The 18247-nt window shown below is 45.1% G+C and overlaps 1 protein-coding gene across 6 annotated transcripts in view; it reads right to left on the reverse strand.

Moving 5' to 3' along the window:
- slc41a2b (solute carrier family 41 member 2b) overlaps window positions 1-17693 on the reverse strand; it is a 41071-nt gene extending 23378 nt beyond the window's left edge. The window contains exons 1-8 of one of the 6 annotated variants that reach the window (XM_004570864.3): window positions 17554-17693; window positions 15819-16457; window positions 14757-14864; window positions 10816-10887; window positions 10133-10277; window positions 9846-9992; window positions 6474-6621; window positions 5937-6016 (exon numbers count right to left, since the gene is read on the reverse strand). In XM_004570864.3, the coding sequence (XP_004570921.1) occupies window positions 5937-6016; window positions 6474-6621; window positions 9846-9992; window positions 10133-10277; window positions 10816-10887; window positions 14757-14864; window positions 15819-16358 (1240 nt within the window). In that variant the 5' untranslated portion in view covers window positions 16359-16457; window positions 17554-17693. Of the gene's footprint in view, window positions 1-5936; window positions 6017-6473; window positions 6622-9845; window positions 9993-10132; window positions 10278-10815; window positions 10888-14756; window positions 14865-15818; window positions 16458-16606; window positions 16718-16750; window positions 17074-17108; window positions 17372-17428 lie in introns of those variants that run through there. The other 5 variants (XM_004570862.3, XM_004570863.4, XM_004570866.5 and 2 more) reach the window with 5 other exon arrangements.
- Window positions 17694-18247: the final 554 nt, after the last annotated feature.

Raw genomic sequence — 18247 nt, forward strand, 5'->3', positions numbered from 1 at the left:
ACTGCACATGTCCTGTTTATAAGGTTGGAGAAAGCGGCTGTCAGCTGAGACTGAAGAAGTCACTGGATGAGTGACGAGAATCTTCTCCCACTGAAAATGTCCAGATGAACAGAATGGATGATTAAGCACGCATCAGGACATTATTTTATTAATATTTTTAAAATGAAAGCAGCACAAACAAACATTTTTGCAGCACAAACGTTTGATCCCACTTTTGTTAGATTTGAAGAAGGTGGGGGGCAACTCCACTCACATTGAACCCACTACCAGGATCCACCCGTCACTCTGGGTCAAGGCATTAACATTTGGCTAACACTACCTGTGTTCCCTCCTTCAGGTCAGCCTGTCAGCCTGACTGAATATTAGAAACACTCCCACAGCCAGAGACGCTGTCCTGCAGGGCTGGTTCTCCATCATCTCTGTGCTTCTTTGTCTTATGAAAGAAGCACTTGGAAAATGAAACGGATAACTACGTCAGACTTAATAAATTGGTTTGGTTGTAAAGAACCACAGCAGCAGGTCAGCGTACAGTCCAGGTGAGTACAACTGTGTCCAAACAATCATCTGCCTACGTCACCAACGTGCCTTTAGCTATTCAGAGGACGTGATAAATATTTTTCACCATTTTAAAAATTACTTTTATATTTATATGAATAATTTTATCACACCACACGTTTTGTGGTGTGATAAAATATGTTTAACACAGAGTTTGACGGAGGGAAGGAAATGTGTAGGCTGACAATTTAAGCATCCAATTTGCCAAGAGTGTTTTTCCAACCTTCATACATTTGAAAGTTTCATTTTAGAACTGAATTTGGTATTTCAAAAATATGTTAAATGATCACATTTCATAACGTTTATGGTTGATGTGATGGAGCACTGATTCTGACATCCTCAACGACACAGTTTGGGGTATGAGGGCATTCTTGCCACCTCAGCAGGGGGCAGAGTTAGCTGAAGGTGGTTAAGAGGGCAATCTGGCTTATTTAGGTCACTTGGTCTGACAGGAGCAATGAGGGCGATGAGGATGTCTGGGCCACGGCAAACCTTCGTGGAAGCTACAGGGGGTCTGTGCTGCTCTCAACTGGGCCACTCTGCCTGCAGGGAGGTGGTGGTGGTGGCAGCAAAGGTCTGCGAATCTTGGCTTCTCTTCTCAAGGCTTCATTTATATTGTTTATTCAAATGAGAAAGTGGCAGAATGAAACAAATACAGAACAAGCATAATGAAAGAAAAACACTGACAGATGAAGGAGAAGATGACTTATTGGTAGGAGTTAGATGTAAAAAAGGCAGACACCTTATCCTGAAGCAAACAACAGAAGGAAAGAAAAATAGGCAAATATGCCCAGATGACAAGCAAAGATTAAAGACTGGGCTGTCTCTCAGTGATGTCTGGTACAAAAATATGCAGCATAATGTATCTGCACGTTTCACAAAGTCACATAAAAGTCTCTAAGACACACACCTGAAAACGCATTTCAGATCAAAAGAAACAAAAGATGACAAAACCCTGCGATGTGCATCGCACAACGCGGACAAGAGGAAACCGTCAGACGCTCCCTGGATACTAAAGATGTCAGAACCCAGTTTGAAACCTGCAGTATCAGGATAGTTAAGCTTAAACTGAACGAAATAACCCTGAAGCATTAAAACGAAATAATGGAGGTCAGTGTGGGAAAAGAGGGCTTTCTCTCCCCCATGTTTCATTTAACCTGCCTTCTTACCAAGCCCTACACACCCCCTCCCCCACTCTTTGCTAATCAAACATCCACATGCTTTCCCCATCTCTGCTCCGTCTGCCCTTTCTTCAAATGTACTTTTATTAGGACAGGAGCGCTGGTGCATTTTTATCAGCCAAAAGACACGAGGCACTCGCTCTGCGATTCCTGAAATCGGAGATGGCTTCTTTTCCCAACGGTGCAAACAAAATCAAAAAGTCCCAGTGCTCACAAACGGACACGCAGTGGTTCCACAGCTGCTTTGTGCCGGGGGTACGTCTCAGTAGAAAACCAATTAGAGTCAGGTTCGTACTCCATCTCCTTAAACGTCTCTCATTAATGGCATTTAATTAAAAGCTTATCTGTTGTTGTGGCGGTGCCAGAGCCCTGGCAGCTGCGGTTGAGCCCGCTGGCAGTGGGAAATGTGATGAGGGAAAGGTAAGGGGAAATGGAAGAGGACCGGAGACAGACGGATTCCAACTGTCTGCCTAAACCAGTCTCATTAGGTAACTTATTTATGGTGATGAGCATCTGGAGGCTCTTTAGTAACCCCTGTTTATCCAGGGAGTGTGTACCGAGCACGTCCCTCCGCTGCTCGTACATTCACGTACGTTCACACCTGGGAACTGAGCAGCTAGAGGAAAAAGACAAATAGACTCTGCAGTGTGTTATCCATCTTGTGTAGAAACACTTTGTCTCCATCTCTGCTCCCAGGGTCAAAGACTGCATTAATTATAAAGCTGAGAGAGATAAATGAGACAAACAACAACAGAAGCAGTTTCTCTGTTCCCAAACTTCCACGTTAAGCAGCTCGTTTCCAGTCAAATCAAATGCGCTTTAATGCTGCTGCTCATTAAGATCTGAAAAAAGCGCTGTCAGAAAAACAGCAGAAAAAACAGAAAATCCAAAGCACACCAGCAGAGAGCTTTTCCATTATTTCTAGATGTGGCCTTTGTCTCCTCTGAGAGCCATTTGTCTGCCTTCACAGCAGCCCTTTGGCCACCAGGAACCTTTACTGCACCAACAAGGCAAGATCCATTTAATCTAAATCACTTCCACACCTTCTATCATAGCACAGGTGACCCTGTAGTGGTCTTTTCCAATTTCATTTTCAGTGCGACTAAATACGTGCAACACATCCCTCCTGACAAAATTATTGCTAAGTGTTGTCTCACTACTTTACGTTAAATACTGCTAAATTACTCTGAGCGGCCAGAGCAAAGAAAACACCTGCATACACACACGTGTTTGAGTTGCAGCTGCAAAAACTGCTAAATCACAACATCAGCTGCTTCAAGGCACGTTATAGGTTAAAGAGCTGACAGTAACACAGAAAGGCCAAAGTCTAAACTGATGGTAGCAGCGACAGTTCTTCTCCTAATTCAAAGGACAGTCTTCAAACCCTGGGATGTGCTTCGTCAGGGCGCTTTGCTACATGTGGAGAAGAGCAGGTCATTACTGAACCTGGCTGCTGATTCAGCCCACTTATCAACACAGTCAGCAAGTGGAGCTCCAGCTAAAGGCTGTGACAGAGATGTGGCCACGAAACACTCTGGGTTGCATTAAATGATGTCCGTCATAAATAAGTTCAGTAAAGCAGCACAGAATCAAAAGCACAACCCAGAACTAAAGGTTTGCTCCAGTATGAAAGCAATGTGCTGAGGGAGGAGCTCGAGGTCTAAATTAAAAACAAGAACTGCTGTTAGCCAAGCCGTCATATTTATAACTCTGCCAAAAATGTAAACTAAGTTATAAGTTCCCAAATTATGGCTTTCAGGGAATGTGATCATTCGATAACATCCAAGCCTACATTATAGCACAGAGTGACAACATGCAACATTATTACCATGCTTCAATGACGCCGTGTTTTCTAACACAGTTGTTGGACCAAGAAACTGTTTGTGGTTGGTTAGCACAGTGTCTCAGGTTAAAAGCTTTATGAGGGTACATATTTAGCTGTAATGCACCTTTAAGCTACTATTTAATAGTGTGTCTGTGAACCATCACAGAGGTGATCTTAAAAGCCAACGGTAGAAGCTACACATACAAACGCAGAGGCATCTTAATGTGATAAGATGAAAAGAGGAACAGATCAAACAGACTCTGAGAGCAGCTTGGTGGGGCATGGACGCCCAGCTGGCTATTGCAGGAACGCCTGCATTTAAATGTATGGGCCGGACTCCTCAGGTCAGCCTGTCGATCGCTGCCTTTCTCTTTGGTCACGCAATTGTGTCTTTACTTTTGAGATGAATACAGTGCTTCGTTAATTCATTTCTGGAAGCAGGAGGAATCTGTTAAAACTGAATTTTCAGAACAGCAGCCATCTACACTTACCTGTGTTAGGATGTACTGCAGAGTCTGATGTCTCAGGCTCGAGGCCTTCAGCGTGACCACATCAAAAGAGGCATATTTTAATTCGTTTGGTCTGTTTAATTATGTGTTTTTATTTATTTATTTCACTTTTTATCTTAATAATGGTTCACACATCCAGCCACAACATGTGTAGCCCCAGGGTGTGCCAGGAGCAGCAGCTACACTCAGACTGGATGTGACGCTTCCTCTCTCATCACAGAAAGAACAAAGTTGAGTTGGTAACTATCAAATCTATTGTTGAGGACATGAAGCCCATAACGATTATTCCTAAACTGTTCCTGTTCTGACTTCACAGGGTGTCTCGTACCGTGCACAGCTGCTATTACAGTAGCAGCTGTGCAGAAACAGCTCATAAACAAAGATGAAGGCACTTAAGTTGAGCGGAGCAGAAACACCAGATATGGACATTTCTGAAAAGGGTGGGTTCTGTTCAGCTCTAGCAGCATGTACACCTTACTAAGACACTATGGAGCAGATTAACTAATGTGCTGTGGTACAGCTAACTAGGAATAAATGTAATTAAAAACTATACTGCTGGTATTTACAAAGGACTGCGTGCAAGAGGTGGGAACTCGGAGATTTTTGTAACTGAACTTGTTGCAAACGTATTTCTGGGAGTTCGTTTCAGGTGCAGAATATTAGAGACCTGATTCACTAACATTTGACACATGAAATATTACTTCTATTTGTGCCAATATTAAAGAGGGAAAAAAAGCATGTCCCACCTCTGCGAGTGGTCGCAGCAGATGGCTCCGCCCCTCCCTGAGCCTGCTGGAAGTTTCTCGATGTTAAAATTACGTTTCTCCTTCCCACTGTCACCAAAGTGCTTGCTCATGGGGAGGATGGTGTTTGATGGGTGTTGAGTGTTTTTCTCTATAACTGTAGTCTTATAAAGACACTAGACTAATATTAACCCTGCTAACTGTACGTCTTTGACTGTGGGAGGAAGCTGGAGTACCCACGCAAAGTCCACAGCCAGGTGGTGGGACCGAGCTCAGTGCTAATCACTGCACCACTGTGCTGCCTCTACATGTAATACTCATGGCAACCATGTGACACACACATACACACAGAGTGGGTACAAGAGCGATTTATTTATTTGCCCATGAGTAAGTTTGCTAATAATGATGGCGCTAACAGAAGCAGTCAACAGAATAATAGCGCTGTTTCAACAGCACCCTCTTTCATCTGCGAGCACATGCACCCTCCTCAGAGTGCGCCCAAACGCAGCGATTCATTTACTCAAACTCATAACAGAAAGAAAGAAAGGCAGTGCCTACGTTCAGACAAAAACATTCGGATGGTGGACGCGTACATGCTCATGCAAGTTAGTCGTTTTTGAGTCCTCTGCTCGCACTATACGTCTGCACAAGCGGCACACCGCTTTGGTTACATCCTTAGGTTTACCTCCTTCATCCCAAAGTGGCGACTTTATATTGTTTTGGTAATTCGTTTGTCCATGTTTGGACTTCTTCTGTGTTGTAAACGCACAAATTAGTCCGTGCATGATTACATTGCTCCGCCCATCAAAAAGTCTGCACATGCACGAATATATCGCCCATCGTCGATTATTGGACTTAAAATTCTCGGAAAATTTCACCATATCGCCCAACCCTACTGTAATGCTGTATCCTGAAAGAATTAGAGGATGGAAGATTCAAGGAGGAGTGGGATTTTTCATGTGTGTGTTTTATAAATAGGATTTAAGAAGCTGTTACTAAAACCTTTGGTCTGGTCTTTAGCCAGCCCCTCCGTGTCTGTTCATGCCCCCCGGGCACACGACTGCACATCAGCAACACCTCTATGCTGCACAGAACAAAAGAAGGAAGCGGCGTCAATACTCACCGTTGACAACGGGGGTGTACACTACAATGCCGGCCAGATTTGGGTCAGACACCGTTTTGTCCAGGATGAGCCCTCCGATGCTGCAGAGCACAACATAATTAGCTCATTAACTCAGAGTGCATGGAAAGGCATAGGCTCACCTTCACCTAAGTGATGTGTACAGTGGATTTGTGTGCTTCTCTAGAAGAGCTACTAAAATCCTTCATGGCTGTACTGGACAGAGAGAATGAAGGATTTTTCAATTGTTCACAGCCCAGCTCCCCCTCCTCTATTACAGCCTGTGTGGGTCTGTAATATCAGCAGCACTGATTGTTGAGAGGAGAGAGTGAGAGAGAGTGAGCGGGACAGTAATTTGCTTCCTACTGGCTCCTCTGTAAGGCCGCCAGGCTCAAGGAGACCTGAGGGTGTATGTGCTGGGATGCCGCAATTTGTTTAGGGGATGAGTCATCATGCAAACCAGACGCTGGGAGGTGCAGACTCGGGACAGCTGTTCTTTTTCCTTCAGAAGACTAAACACACACACACACACACACACACCTGCTGATGACCATAGCAGTGATGACGGGCTCCCATCCTGAGTAGAGCAGGGTGCGGCTGGCGGGGTGCTTGGAGGAGATGACGATCCACAGCGGAGTCAGACACATGAAGAAGGCCCAAACCAACGACGACACATACGGATAGGAATCTGCAGAGGAGACACACTTGGGTTTTAGTTTCTGTCCGTTTCCTGCTCAGGTGAAACTGAGTAACACCTGAAACGTCTCAGTGACCCGGGTAAGAAAATCCCAACATGTTGATTCTGTTCATCGGGACGTCCAGATTGCTGGAACAATGGTTCAGCACCACAAACAGGACTTTTTTCCAGCACTTTAAGGAATGAAGATTCTTTACTTGTGGCTGACTCTGCCTGTTGGCATCCAGTCCTAAATCCATCCAGTAAATACACACCGGATATTTTCTCTCACTTGCTCTAAGACTCTAACAGTAAACGTCTTTGTTTCAACTAAAATATAACAGTTATTTTGGAGAGGTAATTAGACTAAAGCACCTGCATGAAGCCACCACCAGATGTTTCCAACATTTCAAGCACTCAGTAACTGTCATTAGCAAGCAGTCCCACATTTACTATCTTGATGGTCTAAAGAAAAGAAAGGGCGTGGTGTCCAGCTCAGGATACAACGGGCTCTAGTAGGCCTTGGATTTTAAAATGTGAAACAGATAAACGGAGTCATATCTGGAGCGGAGCCTTGCCCCAGAGCAGCCTCTGGAAATGTGGCACCAAGTTAACATAGACTAAGTAAGCTGGCTAACAGGCAAAGTCCCAGTTAGACTCTTCTACCTTTAGACGTTGCACGTGTCAATAATTATCTTGCTTCGGTGAATAAACCTGCGAGCAAGCAATTGATATTCCTGCCCATCCCTGAAGGAATACATTTTGCTACGACACTCTGCCAGGAAGAGGGACGGAGCAGCTGCCAGCTATCTAAATGGCTCCATTCTTCTAATGCTTGGGAAAGAAATGGTGTTTCCAAAGAGTGATGATAACTACCACCGTGTTTTTAGATGCTAGTCGTGCACCCAGCATGAACTGGGCAAGCAGAAAATAATAATAATGAGAAGAAGAAGAAAGTGTTCTGCTTTCTTGCTGTCAAGAAAACCTGTTTAACAAGAAGGAGCCTGCAAAGAGACGTGGTGGCGAGGTTACCTGAGCAGGTGGGGACCAAACAAAAGAACTGCTTTCTTCTTCTGTTATTTCAACTATTTCAAGTCCGACTCACGTCTATCATAGATGAGGTGAAGTGGATGAGACTGCAGCATTTCACTGTACTGAAGTCAGTGTGAAAAATATATAGAAAGAGGACAACTGTCATTTAAAGTTGGTGCATAGAGTACAAAGTCCTGCACTATGGCAGCGTCTGTCTCACAACAGACAACTCAGAAAGAAGACTCAGACTGATGAATTCTTCATTCTTATCTAAAGGTGAACCTACAGCAGCTTTCACGTGAGCAGTCTCAGCTGACTGTGGGCCAAAGCCCAACCTTCCTTTGGACCCGTTAATGTAACGGTTTCACATATAAGGAGAAATCCTTTATCCCACTCATTAAAATCGTAGTTCTGCTTCCTCGTGTCATGGGTGTGCACCGTGTTGCATTGAATGCTTTTCTGCAGGTTTACATGCAGCCGGCATGTAAACACCCATCTGTTAATTTGTGCGATGTATCAACACAACCTGTGCATAAACTCTGGGCCCTTTTCTTGGTGTTAGTGCTTCATCTCACACTCACATTATCGCTGCTCTCATCCATTGTTGAGCCCTCTCAGTATAGCACTCTGTAACAATCCTGTTGGTTAACAGCACTATAAATAAACCCAAGAGGACTCCACATGATTCCTACAGCTGCAATGTCTCGCTTGCGTCTCTACTTGGCTGTTTCCCTCAATGCCTCTAAATGACTCTCGCTTTAGCTTTTCTTACGAGAACAGACAGACGAGCGATTTCAGTTTTCATCATCTGCGAGTAAACTGACCGTTAGTTTGAGTTTAGTGGGCAGGTGTCTGCTGGGCTCAAAAACAAGAGAGCCAGTGTGAGCGACACAGCCAGACAGCCTCACTGCCCTGCCATGGAAATCTGAAGTGTGCTTAAGAAATTTAGCTCCCAGCACTAAACTATTCCTTTTATAATGGAGAACATCTGTGCTCAGCAATTAGACCTGACGGGTTTAGTTAGCATGAGATGGTTTCCAAAGGAAAACGCTTCTAATGTGGCTGCACTGAGTAATACAAGGTGGTGCAGCACAGGTCTGCTGTCACATGAATTAAACATGTGGAGCGCATGTCAGGAGGAAGAGAGATGGTCTGTCCTGAAACTGGAGGCTGATGTTCTTACAGAGTGAGACAGGAAGGACCCCTGCTGGCCGACTGCGGGAGTGTATGACTCTACAGTACCACATGAAGCATATTTGAACTGGATATTATGACTGAATTTAAACATCCGCACTCAGACTGAAACACTCCGAGGTGCATTCATGCATGTGATGGCCCACTAATAAATGATCATATGCATGAGGGCTCTTAGGCAGTCACTGTGAGCCCTTTAATGCAGATCTCCATACAGTACATCTGCAAGTTTATTCAAAAGAAAGTACATTTGACATCCTCTCTTGTTCCATCAGTAAAGCAAGAGCCTAAGAAGATATTCAAAGGAGAATGTTGGTGTAAAAAGTTTGGCTGAAGGAAAGTGTGGCTGTGGGGGAGGCTGAGCCAGGACACGCTGGAGAGATTACATCTTTCAGTCGGGCTCATCTGGGCTCTACAACCCAGCCTTGGATACGCAGCGATGGAGCTCCATCACTGTGTGCGGCGAATGCACGGATGGATGTTCACACTGACTTTTACCAGATAAACTGGCACAAAGACAGACATTTTATCATGTAAGCATGTGTGCCGTCAGTGGACAGACAGATAAGACCAAAGACTACTTGGCTGCGATGTCTGATATAATCCCCTCAGGTGCGTTTGTATTCACCTTATTGTGCGATCTACTGTACAATATAAAGCGCCTTGAGGCGACTGTTGTTGTGATTTGGCGCTAAGAAATAAAATTGAAGTTTGCACAGGTACAATTTTATACACTCTTAATAATTTGTGGTAAAACTAAAAGTGCACACCCTCTGTGCTCGCCAATAATCTTTATTTATGCGCCGATGTTTTCATGATGGGCTCAGCAGCCTGAACAGAGCTCGGTGGAGGCGGAAGGTTCTTCAGAACAGGTGTCCTAATTCTACACAGTATGGATCAGTAATATATGGGTTCTATGAATATAATGAGCCGATTGGCTGACTGTGAAACAAAGTGGCTCCTTGTAATGCGGTCAGAACATATGCAAGTGTAGTAAAGGTAGGACCTACCCAGGCACTTGTACAAGCCTTGGCTTATCCAGGCCAGGATCGCCAAGGTTATGAGGTCACCAAAACTGGCTGCAATGGGCGTGGCTACGTTGTCTGGGTTAATCCCCGTCTTCTTCGAGCCCACAATTACCCCCACCATGATGATACCTGAATATGACATCAAGAGGATAAGCACATTACTCACAGCCATCACATTATAGGCAACTGAAAACGTGCGTGTTAAAAGGCCTGACGTGAAGCAGCAGCAGCATTACCAGCTTATACCGCGTCACAGTGTGTGTATTTACCCTGCAGCAGGGAGGCTATGAAGGCCGTGGCCACGCTGCTGGAGCAGAGCAAAACAGCGTGGCTCATCTGAAACTTCCCCTCTGGAATCCAACCAAGAACCACGGCTGCTACGGCCGCCAGGAAACCCACAACAGTGGCCTGAACCTGGGGCAGAGAGGCAGGAGATGATCCAGACTTGCTTATTAATGACACAAAGCGAGCTTTAGCAGCAACACGTGCACGTCCATTTTTCCCTAATAGTTCCTGGTGACACGTTACATGCAGGACGAACGGCTCAGCGTGTAGCTTTATCATTACATACGTCATGTTGTGGTGTGTTTATCGTACATAGGTAGATATTAACACAGCATGCACTCGGTCTTACGACACAGCCAAAGACTTTGGTCTAAATAAACACCCGCACGGTCCGTGCACCGTATCAACATATACACACTGGATATTAGCCATAGCACTGCATTAATATTATCAAAGATTTGTGATATTTCATTCAACATATAAAATACAATTTAATGTTTTTGTTATGACCAAAAAGGGAAAAACACCTGAGTAAAAAACTGCTCCCAGTAAAAAGGAAGAGAAACGAATAAAACTGCAGCTCATGCCAATGCAAAGGATGCAGGATTGATTCGTTTTTATATGAAAGTGTTCTCTCTACAATGAGACAGCCACTGTGAGCCATTACCTGCTTCAGTGCCAGGTTCCCTATGATTAGATTCCACTTCTCGATGGGAGAATCCATCTTGCCCACATTGACCTGAGTTGGGATGGGAAGAGTTATTTTACAGAGTAAAGCCTGTGTTGGAAATGCCACTTATTTTCCAGGATTGACACTAAATTGATTAAATGCTAGAAACTTAAAAGTGGTCCCATTTAATCCCAGTATTTCATATTGTGGGTTTCCCTGCAAAAACCAAAGAGTACTAAACTTCCCAGGTGTAACAAATAGACTTAAAAGCAAAGACTAACACAAACACTGGGTCTGGCCTTTTCAGTCGTCACACTCTCCATCTGAACCATCCGTGCTACACAAACACATTTACTGCTATGAATGTGAAGATGTGCTTTTTCCATCAGGCTGCTGAACACTTCACAGACACCTCACCTTCACTTACCACAACTTCAACATTGTGCACTCCACACTGTATATAAATGCCACTTGGTTTGCATACACACACACACACACACACACACACACACACACACACACACGTAGATATACACTCAACAAAAATATAAACGCAGCACCTTTGTTACTGCTCCCATTCCCCATGGGATGGACGTAGAGACCTAAAATTCATTCCAGATACACAATATAACCATCCCTCCCAAACAGTGGTCACAAATCAGTCCAAATGTGTGGTAGTGGGCACATCTGCTATATTGAGATAATCCATCCCACCTCACAGGTGTGCCACATCAGGATGCTGATCTGACATCATGAGTAGTGCACAGGTGTACCTCAGACTGCCCACAACAAAAGGCCACCCTGGAATGTGCAGTTTTTTGCGCTATTGGGGGTCTGGGGACCCAGAACCGGTCAGTATCTGGTGTGACCACCATTCGCCTCATGCAGTGCAACACATCGTCGCATGGAGTCTATCAGATTGGCAATTGTGGCCTGTGGAATGTTGGTCCACTCCACTTCAATGGCTGTGCGAGGTTGTTGGATATTCGTGGGAACTGGTACACGCTGTCGTATACGCCGGTCAAGCACATCCCGAACATGCTCAATGGGTGACATGTCCGGTGAGTATGCTGGCCATGCAAGAACTGGGACATTCTCAGCTGCCATCTGCCCTGAACAATGTGAACCATGATTCATCCGTGAAGCGCACACCTCTCCAACGTGCCAGACGCCATCGAATGTGAGCATTTGCCCACACAAGTCTGTTACGGCGACGAGCTGGAGTCAGGTCAAGACCCCGATGAGGACGACGAGCATGCAGTTGAGCGTCCCTGAGACGGTTTCTGACCGTTTGTGCAGAAATTGTTTGGTTGTGCAAACCAATTGTTCCAGCAGCTGTCTGGGTGGCTGGTCTCAGACGATCTTGGAGGTGAACCTGCTGGATGTGGAGGTCCTGGGCTGGTGTGGTTACACGAGGTCTGCGGTTGTGAGGCCGGTTGGATGTGCTGCCATATTCTCTGAAACGCCTGTGGAGACGGCTTATGGTTGAGAAATGAACATTCAATGCACGGGCGACAGATCTGGTTGACATTCCTGCTGTCAGCATGCCAGTTGCACGCTCCCTCATTGCTTGTGGCATCTGTGGCATTTTGCTGTGAGACAAAACTGCACATTCCAGGGTGGCCTTTTGTTGTGGGCAGTCTGAGGTACACCTGTGCACTACTCATGATGTCAGATCAGCATCCTGATGTGGCACACCTGTGAGGTGGGAGGGATTATCTCAATATGGCAGATGTGCCCACTACCACACATTTGGACTGATTTGTGACCACTGTTTGGGAGGGATGGTTATATTGTGTATCTGGAATGAATTTTAGGTCTCTACGTCCATCCCATGGGGAATGGGAGCAGTAACAAAGGTGTTGCGTTTATATTTTTGTTGAGTGTACATATTCAGTAATGCACTCCTATATTGTCCATATATTATTCATATAACTCTCAGATTTAGCCATTCCTATATTCTGCTTGTTCTTGTGTTATTGTACTTTTGCACACCTCTGTTGCTTGTGGAGCTCGCACACTTGCATGTGCTGTACCCGTGTACCTGCACACGTGACGTGACGATAAAACCTGATGACATTTACCAGAGATGGAGCACTTTCATGGGTCTAACCTTTTTCTGTATTATGAGTGATTGATCACATGTATCACACACACACACACACACACACACACACACACACACACACACACACACACACACACACACACACACACACACACACACACACACACACACACACACACACACACACACACACACACACACTTTTTAAAAATGAGAACATCGTTAGTCATTTTCAACAATGTGGTTTTGCCAATAACTGGAGTAAAACTGAACAAAGATATAATCCGACTCTGTATCCCACTAACAGCTCAGGAATTCTGTCCGCGGTGTCTCGCACATCTGTGAGGACATTCACAAACATTAATAAATTCCCAACCATGTCATAAAGGTGACACATAACACAATAGCTGCACAAAATGTTCACACTCTTGTAAATATATCACTCAGATGATGTAAAGCTCTGTGGAAGATAGCAGAACATTGTATCTGTATGTAATTATCTTGGTTAGCTGTGACTGCAGACTCACTGTTTGGATGAGTGGTTGTTGCTATGATCAGGCACATTTCCTGTGAGTGCATCTTTTCAGCCGTCCTCTTTCACAGCAGTAACTTCACACTGCCTGGACGTGACATGTTTAGGGGACTTCTGTAAATTGTGGCTCTAAGATGAGAAGCTGGGATTCACTCTGAGTGAGCTCTGCACTGCACAAAGAAAAGACCTTTTTCTGTGGCCTACAGTCATTTTGCTCATATGTGGGCACCTGTGCCTTACTGACCACCTGTCTGTCCCACTCTGATGCTTAGCTGAACTAACGTGAACAAATTCAATTAACTGTAATGACATTTCTGAAATCACGTGTGACTTCACACATGCAACAACTGTCATAAGTCCTCCTGCATTTCTCAGCACTGCAGGGCAGAGCAGCTGAGCAGAGCAACAGTAACATGAAGACAAACTGTTTTTGGGACACCGCTGAGGAAACTTGGCTCATGCTACGCTCCACTCTCTATGTTGACACAGCGCTGTGAATGTGGAGCTTGTGCGTGGGGAGCAGGAAGAGCCGAAAACCAACAAAGAGAGAATTCTGCTCAGTCACCTCTTCTACTTGGACAAACAGGACTGCAACGAGTAAGGTTATGGACAGAAGGAGAGCCTGTTTGATGGGACAGGGTGCAAACACATGCTCACCCTCTTTAGCAGAGCAACAATTCACCGTCTGACCATTTGATCCTGGCTGCAACAGCCTCTCCCAACTCCCCGTCAGCAAATTCCTCCTGACTCCAACTATTTCTCAAACACTTTAAGTAATTCTTACGTGGAAACGCCCAAAGTCATTGTAACAGCTGGGCACATAAGCCTGTGGTGTTCACCGCACAGCGTCGACAGCACTGGAGCTATAATTCCAGACTGGGCTGGATGATGAACACCTAATCACAGTTAGAGGCTCTGTGGAGGTGAGTCATGACCACAAAAACAAAAATGATGCAACTACGTACACAGTGACATCACTGCACTATCAGTGATCCTCGAACAGCAGCTACGAGCACGAGGCTGACGGGAAACCACTCCGTCCTTCTGAGAGTGAAACAACAAGCTCGCAGGACAAAGCAGCCTGACGTCTGATTACAACAACATCGAATGTGAAGACGGAATAACAGTGACACAGCTTCCACAACCACAAGTGCATTACAAGAAAGAATGACAGTTCTTCAGTTTAGGGTGTTGTTTACTATTACTACACATAAAGATGCTATTGTGTTGGGGTCTTAGAGTGGAATGGGCTACAGAGCGTGTGTGTGTGTGTGTGTGTGTGTGTGTGTGTGTGTGTGTGTGTGTGTGTGTGTGTGTGTGTGTGTGTGTGTGTCTCACCGCTGTGGACAGCCTCGAGGCCAAAGTCATCTCCAGGTTTCCCTTGAGGCCGAGCAGAGCGGGTACCAGGATGAAGATCTCTGTGATGTACTGGAACGCCTCCCAGTGCTGCAGACACCAGAAAGTCACTTTGCTTTTTCTGGCTATCACTGAACTTCACACTTACATGTTGTGTTTTCAGGATAAGGCAAACTGGGGATTTGCATCATTTAGCTGTGAAGCAGTGAAGTAAATCCAGCAGCATTCACAGACTTTTCTTTTAAAGCTTCGTAATTCTGTCAGATGTTGCCAACAGGGATAACACGACTGCTGTAATGTCAGCTGAGCAAAGCAAGAAACTCTTCTCCTCACACCTTACTGACTGCCCACAGCAAAGCTTTCACGTTTGCATGAAGGACACATTTGGGACGCGAGCAGCACTCTTCCAGCTCGTTGGCTCACGCTTCCACCGTCTGACAGATGGTTTCACCCAAAAAATGTAAATGTGCAGAAACGGAAAGGGTTGCAGGCAGGACCACGCTCGAGTGGGCGCTGCGTTTCTACGTTAAAATCTTCAACACATTCACAGAGAAACACTGAAATTAAAACTACGGTTTAGAAATTCTAGAAGTAGAACAGAGGTCCCCGTCTCCAACCTGGGACTTCTATGTAAAACACCCTGCTCACAGACGTGCACCTTAAACATGTGATATGACAGAGTGCCGTTACAGAGCGGCCTGGTGAGATTACAGTCATATCAAGCTTGGTTGCCAGCATATAACCCAAGGAAGGTTTGGATAATGTGATCATTATTAGTCAGTGACTGATGTGTTTAGTTATTTTTCCACCTCAGCCAACACTGTCCTTTTACTGCAGCCTGGTGGGGTTGGGTGACTACTACTTTCAAATGTAGCTTTACAGCACAACACTTCCCAGCCTTGGTAACTTCGCTGCAGTTGTGCTACTATGTTCCACATTCACAGAGAGCAAAACTGAACAAAACCCATATTTGTAAGGAGCTTGAATGAGCCTTTAATCCCAGCCTGCTTTGACTGGTTTAATAATGCTGGTTGCTCAATTTACCTGCACAACATCCAGCACCATTCCAGCTGATACGGTTCCAAATCCAGCTAGAAGGAAAGGCACCAAAATCTGAAATGCCATAGCCAGCACTGACTCCTTTGGCATATTCTGCGTGTTCGATCCCAGCCCTTCCTCCTCCTCTTCCTCCTCCCCATCTGCCTCTTCACCTGAGAGCCTCCTCTCAGTGAGCATAGGCTCCGTCTCCGAGCAGTCTCCATCGCCACAGTCTGCTAAAGTCAAAGAGGCCCGAGAGGCCCGGTCCAGAACCCGTCTACCTTCTATATGAGACGTCTCCTGTCTGTACCCGTTCTGGAGTGAGTTGGCCTCAGATTTAGCTCCAAGGTCCACCATGGCCAACCGCTCCTCCTGAAGTTTGGTGTAACCGGTGGGGACCATGGTGTGGAAAATGGAGGCGATCCACCCCGGGGAAACAGGTTTCAGGGAGAGGCTGTTCCACCCGCCACCTGCTCCACTCATGCGCACTGTGAGACTAGAGCCAAGAGACTCCCCTATAGCTCCTTGTAGGCTTTGAATGCTCATGATGTGGTCCAGGGCTCCAGTGTCTCATCTCCTGTCATCCGGTCTGAGGGCGGTGTCCAGGCAGCGAGCGGTCGAAGCGAGCTTCAGGGATTCATCAGCCTAAAGAAAACACACACGAAATGAAATGAGAAGAGGAATATCTGCCAGCTGCTGATATGTATAAGACAAAACAACAGTAAGTGATAAAGAGGAACAAACGGTTCTTAAAGTGGAAATGCAGAGAAACAAGAGGTGACGTTAGAGCGTACGTGTCATTACTGCAGGGAAGGATTGTGCTGAAGCTGCTGTAACATACAACACTTTATTTTTAATACATCATCAAGCAACGACGGGAAGAAATCCCAAGACTGGATCACCATCACAGATATATCAGTGCCAGCATCACTGCTCACCTCAACAACGCTTTCTGTTAAAGGACTGCTACCAGTTAGAAAATTAAAGAAATGAACAGGAACAGCTGAGAAGCATCCCAAAGAGCACCGGAAATACAATTCAGCCTGTTCCTGTCATTCACGTCTCGTTTGAAACGATGATGACGATGAATATAGAGAGTAGAAGTTAGCCGCTAGTGTCGCTGCTGTGGGCTGACAAACTAAACCCGAGCTAGCATCCAAGTGACGAAACCTTTCTCCCACAAAACGCTGCGTCCAGATGAACAGAACCAACTTTTGGAGATTTGCTTCCCTGAATGATTGAGCATCGAGTCTTTAAATCCGAGGTCCACCGAGCTGCTTCTTTAAATGTACCAACCGAGGATGTTCACAAAGTTCTTCCATAATTTGCTGCTGTTCCGCTGTCTCCAGTTTATCTGCGTTTCGTTGGTAAAATGTTCTCGAGACGACAGTTTTCATACTTTTTTAATTGCCACTGTTCAGGCCCATTTATTACCACCATCCTATTCAGCGCCGTCTCACACCACAGCTGCCATTCATGGATCATTTAGCCAAACAGGAACTTGACACAAACAGGCTGGTTGTGTATATGTTTATGGTCGCCACATAACACGGAAATGCTGCTAGCTAGCTGTGGAGGAATCAAAACAGTAGAAGGCACGTCGGCTGCCTACTTACCCAGCGTTAAACGTAAACCGGGAGAATACGGTGGCCACAGTTAGCCAGTATTACAAGTAGATAGGATATATATAACTCTTCAGTGCTAAGGATTATTATTACCGTTGTTTTTATCCTTGACATACGTTTTCACTGTGAAGAAATTCCACCCAGAGGAGATGCCAGTCCTTTCCTCTGACAGCTAGCCAGCCAGAGAGCCGCGTCAGAGCGAAACTGGCCAACCAAGATCGTCTACGCGACACGACGAGCGACTCCGTTTGAAAACAACGCCTGCTTACCAGAAGTTATAAATCCGGGTTGACCTGATTACAGATCCAAAGACATAGTATGTCCGACAAATGGGATGGTTTTCCTCACATCTATATTAAGTAATGCACTTTTAATCTTCGACTGCATTATGACTGCATTAACATTACTGCTATAGAATAAAACATCAGCTGGCTTCAGCGGATTAGAACAAAACTTTCAGATATAATTTTTTATTGTATTACCCACATTACATAGTGGTAGTTTTGGTAGTATTAATTGCAGGTAAGCCGAGTCTATCAGCTGGGGAGTTTAAACCTGACAGTCTCGGTCCACATCTGGAGGATGTGCGTAATCCTTACACCTAACAGTGTGTAGGTGGGTTTTTGTTTTGTTTTGTTTTTTATTAGTAAAATTAACATACAAACAAAATGCACCATATATTACACGTTCAGAGAATAAACATTCCTTACATATTAGCAACTTTCATACATAGGAAAAAGAAAATATAAAGATGGGGTCACATAATTTAACAGATTATTAACTCACTAAATCAAAATCTTCCACAAAGGA

Source organism: Maylandia zebra, linkage group LG17 (assembly GCF_041146795.1).
Source record: "Maylandia zebra isolate NMK-2024a linkage group LG17, Mzebra_GT3a, whole genome shotgun sequence".
Lineage (NCBI taxonomy): Eukaryota > Metazoa > Chordata > Actinopteri > Cichliformes > Cichlidae > Maylandia > Maylandia zebra.